This window comes from Mya arenaria, chromosome 2, assembly GCF_026914265.1.
Source record: "Mya arenaria isolate MELC-2E11 chromosome 2, ASM2691426v1".
Taxonomy (NCBI): domain Eukaryota; kingdom Metazoa; phylum Mollusca; class Bivalvia; order Myida; family Myidae; genus Mya; species Mya arenaria.
This window is the reverse complement of record NC_069123.1, coordinates 70128632-70144189: the sequence shown is the minus strand read 5'-3', so window position 1 is coordinate 70144189 and position 15558 is coordinate 70128632. Positions and strand designations below refer to the sequence as shown.

Genomic DNA, 15558 nt, shown 5'->3' with positions numbered 1-15558 from the left:
ACAATTTCTCATAGGTGTTATGCCGCATCTCACCACGGAGACCAGCTTAAATATCACCCCGTACTGTCTTGGACGTCTACATAATGTGGCGAAGAAGGTGTACGAAGACAACTTGACAAAGTTTGGATATGTTTCGTCAGCAGGGACGGGAAGCATATTTACTCAGAAATTACGTTAAACATCAACTGATTACCTTGGACATGATGTACGATAAGATTTACTGAACAAGATATCAGAAAACCTGCAGGTGTACTGCTGTGAATCCGGCAAATGGCTACAGGTTGACACAGACGGGAAGAGGAAGTTGGCCACACTGGTTGATAAGGGGACGGATCGGACGATCCTAAAGGTTTTTTCTTCAGCGGACGGCCGTCCTCATTGTTTGTCGGCGGATACAGAGACACGCTTCTAGTCATCAAGCTTTGCAATTAACTAGCAATTAAATAACAATACACTCTTAAAGTCAGAGTAGAATTTCTCTGTCTTTCAGTGCAGATGCCAAAAGGTGGTTGAACTATTTTCAGCACAGGTTAAACCAAAATAAAATTACCATGAAGGCTCTTGTACAGCAAAGGAATTGTCAGGAAATTAAAATACCACATTTACATAATGTTTAAGCAGAAACCATTGCAAAAATATGTGTTTTTGAAACTGAAACGTCCTAAAAAGTATCAAAATCTCGCTTCCCACATTTGTAAACAACAGACTGGCCGAAGGTTTTCCTTCAATAACTTTTTTATTCCGTAACCTAAACGCATGAAATAAAAAGCCGAGTGAGGCATTGTAATTGTAGAGCCGAATGCGCGTCATGATATTTTTGAAATATATACTTTATACCAATTATCAGGCGAAAACAGGTTCACGACCATGATTACAATGCGTACGACGTGAAGTTGGGTACAGACAAATACTTGGTCAAATGTTATATATTGGTCTATTGAGGAAAAACATATACAGTAGGCATAAGCCCATAAGTACACTATACAAATACAATGGTTAATACATAGTACATACATAGGGTTGGCGATGAGTATTATGTGCATGTAGTAAGATACAGCGAAAGGAGAGTAACTTGCAATAAAATAAATAATGATTTCATGCATATATATATTTGGGGTATGTGAAATGCTTGAAAAGGTTATCAGTTGCGGACTGGAACACTGTTAAACTACGGGACCAGCAGTACAAGGTTGTCGACCACTGTGATGTCCCAGAGTATCCTTGTGACGTGTGCTATATTGGCGGGAATGATGTAGCCGTTTGTGCAAATGCTGGCGATGATAGATGTGAACTTCTTTTCCGAAACATAGAAACTGATTAGCGTATTAACGTTACACAAAGGAAACTCGCGACTACAAGAACAATTTCTCATAGGTGTTATGCCGCATCTCACCACGGAGACCAGCTTAAATATCACCCCGTACTGTCCTGGACGTCTACATAATGTGGCGAAGAAGGTGTACGAAGACAACTTGACAAAGTTTGGATATGTTTCGTCAGCAGGGACGGGAAGCATATTTACTCAGAAATTACGTTAAACATCAACTGATTACCTTGGACATAATGTACGATAAGATTTACTGAACAAGACGGGAAGAGGAAGTTGGCCACACTGGCTAGATAAGGGGACGGATCGGACGATCCTAAAGGTTTTTTCTTCAGCAGACGGCCGTCCTCATTGTTTGTCGGCGGATACAAAGACACGCTTCTAGTTATCAAGCTTTGCAATTAACTAGCAATTAAATAACAATACACTCTTAAAGAGTAGAATTTCTACGCCCAAATAATGTTTTTATATATGTTTTTTTAATAAATGAAGCGATACTCACGGTTTATTTAAGAGGACACGTCATTTTTATTTATTTTGTCACGGACTTGTAGATGGTTTAAATCACATCGCTTTTATTTACATTTTCTTGTTAACAATACAGTATATGTGTGTGCCTTCCCCTTTGCACGGTTTTTCATGTTAACTTGTTCACAATATTGGGTTTTCCCCACTTCGCCTTCGGTATGCCGGTTGTCTATTATATAAATCAGAGTTTATGATTAATAATTTCAAACCATTTATTGCCATGTTCTGTTGTTGGTTTAACAGGTCATCACTAATCCCAGTCCGACTCGATAATTAATAGTGGAGTGTGACCTCAAATTCCGTTTTCACAACTTCAAAAAAATCAATTTTGACAGATTTCGATATCAACATGCTTTCTCGAGTCTGTAGAAGTTTATTCGTATTAGGTTCTAGAGACAGCTCGGTAATTGTAAGTATTGTCTTAAAATCGATTGATGTAAATTGAATTATCTTATGGTTGTGAAGCATGCCGTAAATGATTCGTTTGTTAAAACACAATTCAGTCCGGATAGATCTTTTTTTCGGATAGATAGATAGATAGATAGATTTATTCGTGCACATATGTCATAGTAACAAACCAAATATCTCATAAAGTTATAACACAGACTGGTTAACAAAGTATTAGTGATGATATCTATACTAAAGCACAACATCATTAGAATGCTTTGGATAGTCTAAAGGGCTAAACATTTTTCTAGAAGACACAAGGTAGATACATACGTGCGTTAATAAAGATTTAATTCAAGGTGACAAATATATAACAGGATAACCCATTAAAGTTATTCAACTTATTTCCAATGGGGTATCATTGAGTTTGTACTACAATCATGAGTAAATAATGAAATACACAAATTATTTATCTGCATCTACCGTACATGTAACACTGTATTGTGTGTGTGTGTTTTTTACAGTAACGGTTGCAAGATAACTTTTACTGGTAAAGACGAATTAGTGCCACTACAAAGTTGTACCAGTCTTGAGAAAGTTGTCAAAACAGTCATCAAAATTAGACTTTTTGATGAACAAGCCTGAATTCTTATCCTATTGCTTGGCATCAAGGTTTTGAACAAGCCCTGCTATATAAAATTCAGAATTTGAGCAAGCTTGGAAGTAGTACAAATAATTATACGTTGACAGATTATTTTTTTTACGATTTTCGATATGGAAAATCCTTCACGTACGAATTGTTTTGTACCAAAAGTGGGTAGTTATTCCGATCGGGATTCTGGATTTAAGCATATTGCGTCAATTAAATCACATAAAAACAAGAAATATTACCAGAAAATGTTATTTTATATTTGTTACATACGCAAAAAATAAATATCCAACAAATAATTATGAGTTTGACTTTTTTCATTTCATACAGTCAAAACATAACGATATATATACATGAAAGGCACCTGCAAGGCTGCAGTTTACAGTTTTACACCAATCGGAACATCTCGGAGATGGCCGAGTTGTTACGATTGTATATACGAGGATTATCCTGAAGCTTGTCAGAGATGGCCGAGTTGTTATGATTGGCATAAATTGATAATTGTTGTTTGTGTCAGTCAAGTTTCGTTTTATTGGAAAGGTAAATCCAGTGTTTTAATGCATTTAAAGCATGTTTTGTGCAAAATATCTTTGAAATTACATGGTAAAATATGAATATAAACCTTTATTATCTGTTTCAATCATCAAGTACTTCTCTAAATACAATTTTAATAAACCCCCGTTTTTGCACAAACCCGTTTAGACGTAAGGGATTAGAAGAATCCTGTATAACACATCTATTATTTTAGACTAGCCCGGAAGACATTTTACCAGTGCAGGGCTTGCGGGGTTGTGCTAATTTCGACCACTGCAATAACAAATAATTGATATACATGTACAGTATGGTATAACATCAGTATAATAAATTTGGCTCTAGATTTAAAATATAGTTCATGATATTTTAAAACATTCTGATTCATTGAGTGTGAATTCCTTGATATTTAAAACATTCACTAAGTTTGAATTCTATGATATTTAAAACATTTACTGAGTGGGATATCCCTGATATTTATAACATTCATTGAGTGTGAACTCTTTGATATTTAAAACATTCACTGAGTGTGAATTCCATGATATTTAAAACATTCACTGAGTGTGAATTTCTTGGTATTTAAAACATTCACTGAGTGTGATTTCCGTGATATTTAAAACATTCACTGAGTGTGAATTCCATGATATTTAAAACATTCACTGAGTGTGAATTCCTTGATATTTAAAACATTCACTGAGTGTGAATTCAATGATATTTAAAACATTCACTAAGTATGAATTTCTTGATATTTAAAACATTCACTGAGTGTGAATTCCTTGATATTTAAAACATTCACTGATTGTGAATTCAATGATATTTAAAACATTCATTAAGTGTTAATTCCTTGATATTTAATAATACATTCACTAAGTATACATTCACTAAGTGTGAATTCCTTGATTTTTAAAACATTTACTGAGTGTGAATTCCATGATATTTAAAACATTCACTGAGTGTGAATTCCTTGATATTTTATAAAACATTCACTAGGTGTGAATTCCTTCATATTTAAAACATTGACTGAGTGTGAATTCCTTAATATTTAATAAAACATTCACTAAGTGTGAATTCCTTGATAATTAAAACATTCACTGAGTGTGAATTCATTGATGTTAATAACATTCACTGAGTGTGAACTCTTTGATATTTAAAACATTCACTGAGTGTGAATCCATGATATTTAAAACATTCACTGTGTGTGAATTTCTTGATATTTAAAACATTCACTGAGTGTGATTTCCGTGATATTTAAAACATTCACTGAGTGTGAATTCCATGATATTTAAAACATTCACTGAGTGTGAATTCCATGATATTTAAAACATTCACTGAGTGTGAATTTCATTATATTTAAAACATTCACTGAGTTTGAATTCCATAAGATTTAAAACATTCACTGAGTGTGAATTCCATGATATTTAAAACATTCACTGAGTGTGAATTCCTTGATATTTAAAACATTCACTGAGTGTAAATTCCATGATATTTAAATCATTCACTGAGTGTGAATTCCCTTGATCTCACTATCAAATGATGGTATTATTTTGATCCATGTTTTTCTTAACAACATATACATGGACAACTTTTGTTTTGACAATGATTTTGTTGGTTCATTTTCCATGTAAAAAGTATACGTTTTTTCCAATCCATTATAACTACTGTTCGCAAATAATATTGTTTTTTCAACATGCTTATTGAATCAATGATTTTTTCATCAAGGACAGTGATTTCAAATGTCATTTAATTCCTTAATGGCAGTATATTTAACATTGTTTAACCATAGTCAATTAAAAAAACAACACCATGGAATATAACATACCTACCTTATTTTAATAAAGATCATGTATTTAGGCCATTCTGATTGTTTTAAATTTTAGCTGTTTTTGTTAGTTTCTTTGTTCATGTACTTTTTAGGAAAACAAATCTGACAATGCAAAAATGCAAACAGACAAGTACACTTTTGCCACCCTAAAAAGGACACCTTAAAAATATATTTATTTTTTTATAAATATTCCTTTATTGTTTTATGAATATTCTATCTAATAAATGGAATTTAGGTGAATGTGAATACAGATTAAGGTGTTTTTTTTAATGATAGTGTTGTGATGCTTGCCAAGAAATAATTAGTAAAGATATAGTTGTTATATTAATTAAGTTACATGTACCTTTTTGATTGCATTTATGATTAAAGGAACATCAATCAACATGGGCTAAGTACCAAGTTATTAACTTGTAGACGGATGGTCCTTCTTCAGGCTCACACTTTTTCCTTAGTCACATGTTTCTGTAACAAGTCCTTATGTCTATTCATCTTTATGCATCAGTCAATTGTAACCCCCCCCCCCCCCAGAGTAATAAGGCGTTAATTGAGGGTTCTTTTATTTAACAGCTATAAGCTGGTTAACACGAAAACTTGTGCACAGAATGTGGTACTGAGCACTTTCGTCATATTCCCAATCTCACAGGTGCAGTGTTGTTACTTGCTATTAACTTATATTAATGTTTTTAGAATGTTAGTAACTTGTCACAAGAGCACAATTTAAGAAAAGCGGCAATAATTATTGGGCAATGGAAAACTAACATCTAAAACCTTACCAAGCGCTAAAGTTCACTCTTGAGGTCACATATATATATATTAATACATAGGAAAATGAAAGTAAAAAAAGTAGTCCCCATTACGCGATCTCCTGAACCATGCAATATTAATTTTAAGGTATCATCGCAATCATGTCATAAATGACCCTATTACATTTCCATCAGTAAATAGGTGAAGTCATTGTGCATAGGACTCTTGTAGATTTTTCATCTTGTTTCCTTATCACCTTTACTTTGCTTTCAGGGAAAGACACTTTCAACAAGAAATGCTGCATCAGTATCTGAAGTCAAAGAGGGACATGAAAATGTGAAAAAGAGAAAATCTAAAAGAAAAGATAAACAGTCAGAACATGGAGACAAACCTGCTTATGTTCTGGACTTCTTTAACAATTGTGACTATATCACTCTTAACAGACTCTCAAGGAGCACTTTCATTAAGAGATCAAACATAAAGAACATCATATTGCCTAGTGAAATGATCAAGGGGGATGATGACATGAAATGCAGACAAAGATTTGTGGACATAAATGAGTTTTGCGACAAAAGTGGTTTCAGTAAGACACAGATAGACACACTAGCTGATCTTGTCATGATGTTTGAGACCCAAGAGAAAAAGCAAGAAAAGTTTGCTAGGATATTTTACCCTGCATTAGAAATACCAGATACAAATGTAAGAGCAAAGTTAAAAGGTATATGGGTGAAGTCATAAGTTTCCCTCATCAAGACATGCTTTTTTACCAGTATCATTGTTCTGCTTTAAGATTATTATTCGTCAGCAAAATTTGTCCAGTGCATATCCCAGAATTTGCTGAATATAACAAAACTTGGCAGTGTGACATTGTGCACCAAGAATTTTAACTCTGGATAGTTTCTAACAGTTATCTCCCATTTGCAAAAGCACAATTTTCTTTTAAATGGGATTGTTACTAAAAACTATTTAAGGGAATAGTTGAAACTTAAAACATTTATCCATGTAGATGGTAACGTGAAATTTGCACATCTCAATAACTTGACTTGTCGAATCTTGTGCTAGTTTCAGCCACAGTTGCTTTAAGTTTTGACTGACTCCAGTCGAGTGATCTGATGGCTTAGTCAGATATATATTACCAAAAGGTAATCTTGGGGAAAATATTGCTCACCAAACAAAACTTCAGGTATCTAGTGAAAGTTCATAGGTTCCAGCACCACCAGTGCTTAACTTTGTTGTTGCCTTTCATGCAGGAAACAGACTGGAGTGTGATTCATATCAGCCCATAGGAATCAGGATATTAGCTTAAATGCATGTCATTTAGTATTTATAAACAACTGTAATTAAATTAGTGCTTAGAATTAATATATTGAATGTAAAGAGTGTTGTATAAATAAGCCAGAATACAATAACAAGTTGACACAAAAAAATAATTAATACATGATCTCTGATTTTCAGACAATTGAGACTGTGGTCGCAGTGGATATTTTCTTGAATGATGTGATTTGGTCTGAACAAGATGTGTCCAGTAGACTGGTAACAAATCTTGGTCACTTCTTTTTCGATGTAAAAGACAACAAGAGGTTTGACCATGTCAAACATGGACAACAGGTGAGTGGAAAGGGAAGCAGATTGAATTACTGTACTGGTACATGTATATATTGTTTCAATTTTGCAAGGTAGAAAAAAATTCAAAATTAAAGCCTAGCAAACTGTTCCATTAACCTAACTGTTGTTTTCAGATGATTGAATAATTGGTGTTAAGGATTTTAAAGCTTGTAAATTTGGGGGAAAATTGAAAAAGAACGCATTGAAAAGACCTTGCAAAAATTATTGCAATCAACTAGTATGGTAATTTGCATTCATTTTGTTTTGCCTGTGGAAGAATGGTTAAGTTCACATGTTACCATTTGAAATCAAAGTGCTATAGGAAGAAATGATCTTGACCTTTTACCCCCAACACAATAGGGGTCAAATAATTGTTAGGTACAACCTGTCTGTTAAGTTCCATGTCCTAAGTCAAGCAGTTTTCAAGTTATTGCCATAATTTGCTATGACCTTGGCCTTTTTACCTCTAACCAATAACAGTAGTGTTCTACATGTCAAGTACAACCCACAAGAGATATTTCCTTGTCCTAGGTCAAAAAATACTTAAGTTATTGAGAAAATGTTTACATTACACTTTATTAGTGTGACCTTTACCTTTGATATAATGAACCTAGGAAGTTATAGGGTCATCTGCTAGTTATAAGTCTCATTGACCTAGGGTAGGTCAAAGCATTTTTAAGTTATTGCAGAAATGAAATTGTCCAAATATGTGCCACAACATTGGGCTTTGACCTCCAAAACAGTATAGTTCTTAATTTTGCTAGGCTTTGAAAAATGCTACAACACATCTGATGTTGTGCCAATTATTTGAAAATGGAGTCAAATGATGACGGAATGTTTTTTTCCTTTGCATAGGTTTATACGAGTATAATCCAGGATTGAAATGCCACATAGGCTTGTCTGTGTTGTGTTAAATGTAAACATTCTGAAAATGAATAAAAATTGATCATCTAAAACTTTCATTACTTGCTAGAGCTTAATGTGGACAATGTATAAGTCTGGATTGCCATGGAAAATGTAATTGTGGTATATATTCTGTTACGTATTTGTAGCTTTTTATTGGCAAAGACTGCCTCTTTACCCATTTTCAAACTTGATTTTCTATACTGGTGCTGTGGTGCACTAAGTTCGATTGTGTGAATTTACAGAGTTGCCCCAACAACATTGGTTTAGACCATGACCTACTGACATCTTATTTCCCCCACTGAAGTAAACCTATTCTAGATGAAACCTTTCTGAGGTTAATTTTCATAACATTTCAGACTGTGACATTGACTTTTGACTCATAAAGATTTGGATCATATACTTGTTAAAGGCATCCTAAGTTTCAATGTCATAGCCTCAGAGGACAAACAATTATTGTGATTACATGCACAAAGTATGTGTGTCGCTGCTGTCCTTTGCATTGACCTACTGATCCCCTAAAATAGGGGTCATATTCTAGTCAATGCTTTAATTTATTTAATTTAACTGTTGTAGTATCTGTATATTAATATCTAGGAAATTTCCTTCACATCACCATATTTTTTTTATTATAATTATGCTAATATTCAAATATTTTATAACAGATGCAGAAATTGTGTGATCAACTTCCTGACTGTCCTATGTATTTCCTGAACAATCGGTCGGGTATGTTCTCCAGGGATACAAGTGGCATCACCCAATACCAACATCTTATGGAATCTATCTTCATTACCCATATGAACTTGAGGTCAAACACTGATCTTGGTGATTCTAACAATGTGATTTTATTCACCCCAAATACACTAGATGCATTTTACAACCTCAAGTTTGGACAAGAGGTGGAAATGATGTTTCCGTTACTGAAATCGTGGTACAAGAAATTTAAGAGCCCGATAGATGGAATGTTAATGTCGCCAAAGGTTGAGATAAAGCTGTTCGCGAAGGAAACGGATGAAAGAGTTCGTGAAAGAATATTAAGGTGCATTCTTATGTCAGATGCTGGGTGTAAAATTCTGCGCAGAAGTGAGAAAAAGTTTCCACGGTTTTATTCTGATTAGCTGTTCTGAGGACTTTGATAAAGATGTTTTATGTATTTTCATCAGCCCATGATTTTATTTAAAATAAATTGTTTGATAATAGATTAGTTGAATACATTTCAATCTGTTTATTTTGTGCTAAAATAAATAAACTGTAGCATATTTTTATGCCCCCCTTCGAAGAAGAGGGGTATATTGCTTTGCACAGGCATGTCGGTATGTCGGTCGGTCGGTCGGTCCGTCGGTAGACCAAAGCTTGTCCGAGTGATAACTCAACAATTCCTGGACGTATGGTCATCAAACTTCACATGAAGGTTGGGCCTGACCAGTAGATAAACCCTATTGATTTTGGGGGTCATCGGGGTAACGGTCAAGGTCACAGTGACATTTAATGGTAATTTTTTTTTAAAGCTTGTCCGAGTGCTAACTCAACAATGCCTGCACCCATGGCCCTCAAACTTGACATGGAGGTTGGGCCTGACCAGTAGATGACCCCTATTGTTTTTGGGGATCATCAGGTTAAAGGTCAAGGTCACAGTGACCTTGAATGGTAAAAGGTTGTCCGAGTGATAACGTGACAATGCCTGCACCCATGGCCCTCAAACTTGACTTGGAGGTTGGGCCTGACGAGTTGCTGACCCCTATTGTTTTTTGGGCTCAATGGGTCAAAGGTCAAGGTCACAGTGACCTTGAATGGTAAAAGGTTGTTCGAGTGATAACTCAACAATGCCTGCACCCATGGCCCTCAAACTTGACTTGGAGGTTGGGCCTGACCAGTCGATGACCCCTATTGTTTTTGGGGGTCATTGGGCCAAAGGTCAAGGTCACAGTGACCTTGAATGGTAAAAGGTTGTCCGATTGATAACTCAACAATGCCTGCACCCATGGCCCTCAAACTTGACTTGGAGAATTGGCCTGACCAGGAGATGACCCCTATGGTTTTGGGGGTCATCTGGCCAAAGGTCAAGGTCACAGTGACCTGGAATGGTAAATGGTTGTCCGAGCGATAACTCGACAATGCCTGCACCCATGACCCTCAAACTTGACTTGGAGGTTGGGCCTGGCCAGAAGATGGTCCCTATTGATTTAAGGGGTCATTGGGCCAAAGGTCAAGGTCACAGTGACCTGGAATGGTAAAAGGTTATCTGAGTGATAACTTGACAATGGCTGCACCCATGGCCCTCAAACTTGATTTGGAGGTTGAGCCTGGCCAGAAGATTGTCCCTATTAATTTTAGGGGTCATTGGGCCAAAGGTCAAGGTCACAGTGACCTTGAATGATAAAAGGTTGTCCAAGTGATAACTCAACAATGCCTGCACCCATGGCCCTCAAACTTGACATGGAGGTTGGGCCTGACCAGTAGATGACCCCTATTGATTTTAGGGGTCAAAGGTCAAGGTCACAGTGACCTTGAAAGCAAACTCGACAATTCTTGGACGTATGGTCATCAAACTTGACATGAAGGTTGGGCCTGCCCAGTAGATGACCCTTATCGGCTTTGGGGGTCATCAGGCCAAGGTCAATGTCACAGTAACCTTTAACGCAAAAAGTTATCAAATCTTCCCCCACTGATATCTTAACAATGCCTGAACCTATGATCATTAAATTTGACATGGATGTTAAGCCTGACCAGTAGATCACCCTTATTGATTTTAGGATTCATAGAGCCAAAGGTCAAGGTCACAGTGATCTTGAATGGTAAAGGTTGTCCAAGTGATAACTCAACAATGCCTGAACCCATGGCCTTCAAACTTGAATTGGAGTTGCATCTGACTTGTAGATGACCCCTTATGATTTAAGGGGTCAAAGGTCAAGGTCGCAGTGACCTTGAACGAAAAAAACTTGTCTTGTGATAACTTGACAATGCCTGCACCCATGGCCCTCAAACTTGACATTTAGGTTTCAGGTGACCAGCTGATGACTCTGGATTTTGAGTTCATAGAGTCAAAGGTCATGACGGTCATATCACACTTTATCCTCACACTTTAATGGTCATAATCTTAAAACAGCAACAAAACAGCTGTCATTTCGGTCCATGCATATTTCATTCAATTGTCCATATAATCCTGACAACATGGCGCTCAGGGGGGGCATAATGTTTGACAAACATCTTTTGTTTGTATTTGATTTAATTAAGAATTTTGTAAATGTATTGTTAAAAATAAAGGATACTGACATTTTGTTAACTCAATCACTTAGATTACCAAGATATGTGGATGCTAATGACATGCATGCATGCAAACCTATAGAATTTGTTTAAGGCAAAGAAGGCCATTGTTTTCAATAACTAAATCAAAGATTTTTAAAACCTATTTGTTTGATAGTATCAAATGTAACTCCCAGAAGTATTGTCAGAGATACTGAAGATAATGAAATTGGCTCACATGCAAAGCTTACTGCAATGGGCAACCTAACTGCAGCATCAATATGAGTATCTACATTTGTTAACATGTAGTTATACTGTCTTACATTATAACAGTACCAGTCGATTGAAAGATGGATTTTGAATGATCAATACAAATGTGACTCTGTAGAGTTTTCAACAATTTATTTAGAATAGATATTTTATATGGACCACAAATGCTTGCTAATTGATACAAAACAACAGACATGAACCAGAAGTTCACTAGATTGTCATGGTTTAAATGCCAGTCCCCAATTTACTTGCACAATCGTCTTTAACAAGATCGAGCTTCTTATCTTTTGAAACACAATCTGTGGTTTCTTTCTTTCAAAAAAAGTTTGAGACTTCAAAGGAAATTATTCCTTTGACAGTGGCCATATTTTTGGTTGGTTAAAGCAAGTAATCAGGCTATGTGGTAGAAGATGCTTTGAGAAATTGGGGACAGGTCATGTAGTTAAAAATGCTTTTGAGTGTTGGCCCCAAGTCAAATTTGGATTAATTTCTGGACCATGACAATTTTAGGAAACATTAAAGTGAAAACATTTTGTAGAAAATGGTGGCTTGTCAATCAAAATATAAACAATGTCTAATAAATATCAATAATAGTGTGGTAATTGTTATTAATCTTCTCTAATGTTGCTGTAGCAGACTCTTCAGATGAGGACAACTTAAGTCATGTCTAACACAGAAATGTTATATCACAAAACTGCAGGAGGCTGCATTGTTTATTTTTTTTAAAGTTTCATGTGTCTCCACTTTCTGTATTCACGAGATCCGCATAGCCAAGTCGTTTCCAGTTTTCCTTTTCCATCAGCTGGCTGAAATCCAGAGAACAACAAAGATTATTCCTCAGTCAAAAGAGAATGATTACTGTAAAAATGTTGTGAGTGAAGTTGTTGTGTTCCCCCAGTCAAACAAAGGGTAAAACTATAATTTCCAGTCAAACAAAGGGCAAAACTGGGCTGAACAAAACTTGACGTCTCTACATTAACACGTCATAAAGCCCTTCAAATGTTAAATGATCACAACCTATTTTTCTAAATAAGGTTGTCACCACTTGAGCTGTGGCATACTAACATTAAAACAATTGGGGTCATTTACTGACCAAGACCAAAACGGATTTTCCAACCAATCCATCACAAGTTAGTCCTACACCCGTTATTGATCGTAAACTGATTTTCTAGTAAAAACCAGTACAACCTTTACCTATAGCCCTAAAATCAATGGTTGACATCTACTCTTCATGACCAATGTTGAAGCAAAGTTTAAGGACTGTACTTCTTCCATGAAAAGCTATCAACTGGAAACAAAAGTGTGATGCTGAAAACGCTGATGTCAAAGTGATCCCTATGTTCCATGAAAAGCTATCAACCGGAAACAAAAGTGTGATGCTGAAAACGCTGATGTCAAAGTGATCCTTATGTTTCTGCCATCTTTCGCAGGAGACACAAAAGCATTTTGGTGATCCAAAATCAACACTTACTTCTCCATCCTGCACTGCAGGTATACTTTTGACTGCTCCCTACATTTACTGTTGTCATAATTGTTATTTGACAGGCATTCCATGTACTCATTCATAAAGTTCTTACAAACACCTGAAAAAGGTAAAATAGTTTTAGTTCAATGTGTTGATCAACTATAATCAAATCAGTACTTGAAAACACAGACACTAGAATGATTTTTGGATCTATGTTTTTACAGGACAATTGCTGTTGAACTTTCATGTTCATGATGATGGACTGTGTCTTAAAACTGATACAGTACATAGTCTAAAATAAAATATGTGTTATACGGGATTCTTCCAATCCCTGACATCGTGAAGGATTTGCCATATCAAAAATCCTTCAACATACAATTATTTGAACTAATGCAGTTCAATGACCATACAGCCCAGATAATATGGCGCAAACTAATGTGTTTGATCCAGATCCGCAATAATACAAGGAAATAGAATATTATAATAAATGATAGCACAGTCCTATAAACCATATATTATGGTTAATATGTCTGTGATCAGTCATCAAAATTATTCTTTTGGATGAACAAGCCCAAACTCATATACTTCTGCTTGGCATTACATTTTTTAACAAGCCTAGCTGTATAAAACTCATTTTTGAGCAAGCCCAGAAAGCATTTTACCAGTCTGGGCTTGCGGGCTTGTGTGTATGTATAATGTTATTTACTATTCATGTTGTTATTTTTAACGTCCATTCCTTACTGAAATAAATCTATCTATAAAATAAAAAAATCCATCTTTAAAATAAATTGAAAAAATACACACTCCATTAAAGTATTAGTTGTGTGTAACCTTCTTTGGCAACATTCAACAAACTGGCATAAACGTTGGAACTCTAAAACATTATAAGTCATAAATAAATATATGAAAATAACAACCATTGTGGTCAATAGGAAAGCTCCCCCTGTCCGGCGGCCTTGGTTTAAATCTTACTGCTGGGGTCGCCATTTTTGCGGAGTTGTTTACCTTAAAATTGGGGCGATACTATTTCCCGGTCTCTCCCCGTATTATCTGGGTATGTAAAAAATCCGGCCCTATAAGGTATCCACAGAGGCATAGGTAAGAAAAACACGGCTCTAGTGTCGAACTTTTTTAATATTTACCAATTTATTAAATTTTGGTATCATATAAATAAGAAACAACCATTTTTCAGTAAATGGTTTTGGTTTTAAATTCCTACCTTTATAAGCTATGCAAATAGTGTTTTAAAGTCACCGTTGAAATTCGCGTTATATAATATCGCACAGAAGCGGTAGTATGAAAAAACATGGCCCTATTGTCTCACTATTTTAAATATTTATCAATTTAATAAATTTTGGTATCGTTGCAAAGTATAAATAACCAGCTTTCAGAAAATGTTTTTGGTTTTAAATTCCTACCTTTATAAGCTATGCAAATAGTATCTAAAAGTCACCGTTGAAATTCGCGTTATATCGCACAGAAGCACAAGTATAAAAACACAGCCCTAGTGTCTAACTATTTTATTTTTTTATCATTACAATAATTTTTGGTATCGTTTCATATAAGAAATAACTAGCATTCAGAAAATGTTTTCGTATTTAACTTCTTAGTGTGAAAAGTTATGAAAAAAGTGCCTTGAATTAATCTGTGCATGAGCGCTATATATACCGTAAAGTGATACAGGTATGACGAACATGGCCCTGTGGTATAATTCCAATATTTCTAATGGGCTTTCACAAACTGTTTTTATCTTAAATTTATTTCTTGAGTATGATGAAATTGTCTCAAATTCATCGTTGAAATTCACACAATGCCGCATTGGGGCTTAATTATGAAACTAATTACTATAATTTTTTAAATCAATTAATTAAATAAATGTGTCAACGCAAAGCAGAGACCAAAAGCTTTCACATTATGTTCTTGTTTTATTTTTATATCTTAAGAAAATATAATTAAATTGTCTTAAATTTAGCGCTGGAAATTGCTATTAAGAGACATAATATACTCATAATTGGCATTTATAATAACTACTCTATCATCACAGATAAAAAATCAGTCGGCACGAATGTAAATGGCTCAGTTCA

At 35.1% G+C, this 15558-nt stretch overlaps 2 protein-coding genes across 3 annotated transcripts; one reads left to right on the top strand and one right to left on the bottom strand.

The window, feature by feature from the left end:
• Window positions 1-2151: 2151 nt before the first annotated feature.
• On the top strand, window positions 2152-12603 carry LOC128222264 (uncharacterized). 2 transcript variants are annotated; one of them, XR_008259115.1, is made up of 4 exons: window positions 2152-2264; window positions 6262-6706; window positions 7444-7596; window positions 9162-12603. XR_008259115.1 is itself a non-coding variant. In XM_052931228.1 (4 exons), exons 1-4 carry the CDS (start codon window positions 2205-2207, stop codon window positions 9612-9614), a joined length of 1092 nt encoding a protein of 363 aa, XP_052787188.1. In that variant the 5' UTR covers window positions 2158-2204; the 3' UTR covers window positions 9615-12603. The 2 variants fall into 2 exon arrangements, 1 of the variants encoding a protein (XP_052787188.1); XM_052931228.1 differs by having other exon boundaries at window positions 2158-2264; window positions 6262-6687.
• Window positions 12127-14512, bottom strand: LOC128222274 (cytochrome c oxidase assembly protein COX19-like). The gene is made up of 3 exons (XM_052931241.1): window positions 14392-14512; window positions 13481-13592; window positions 12127-12815 (listed from the first exon to the last, which is right to left on the bottom strand). The coding sequence occupies exons 1-3, from the start codon at window positions 14459-14461 to the stop codon at window positions 12740-12742; spliced, it is 258 nt and encodes an 85-aa protein (XP_052787201.1). The 5' UTR covers window positions 14462-14512; the 3' UTR covers window positions 12127-12739.
• Between the last annotated feature and the right edge of the window lie 1046 nt (window positions 14513-15558).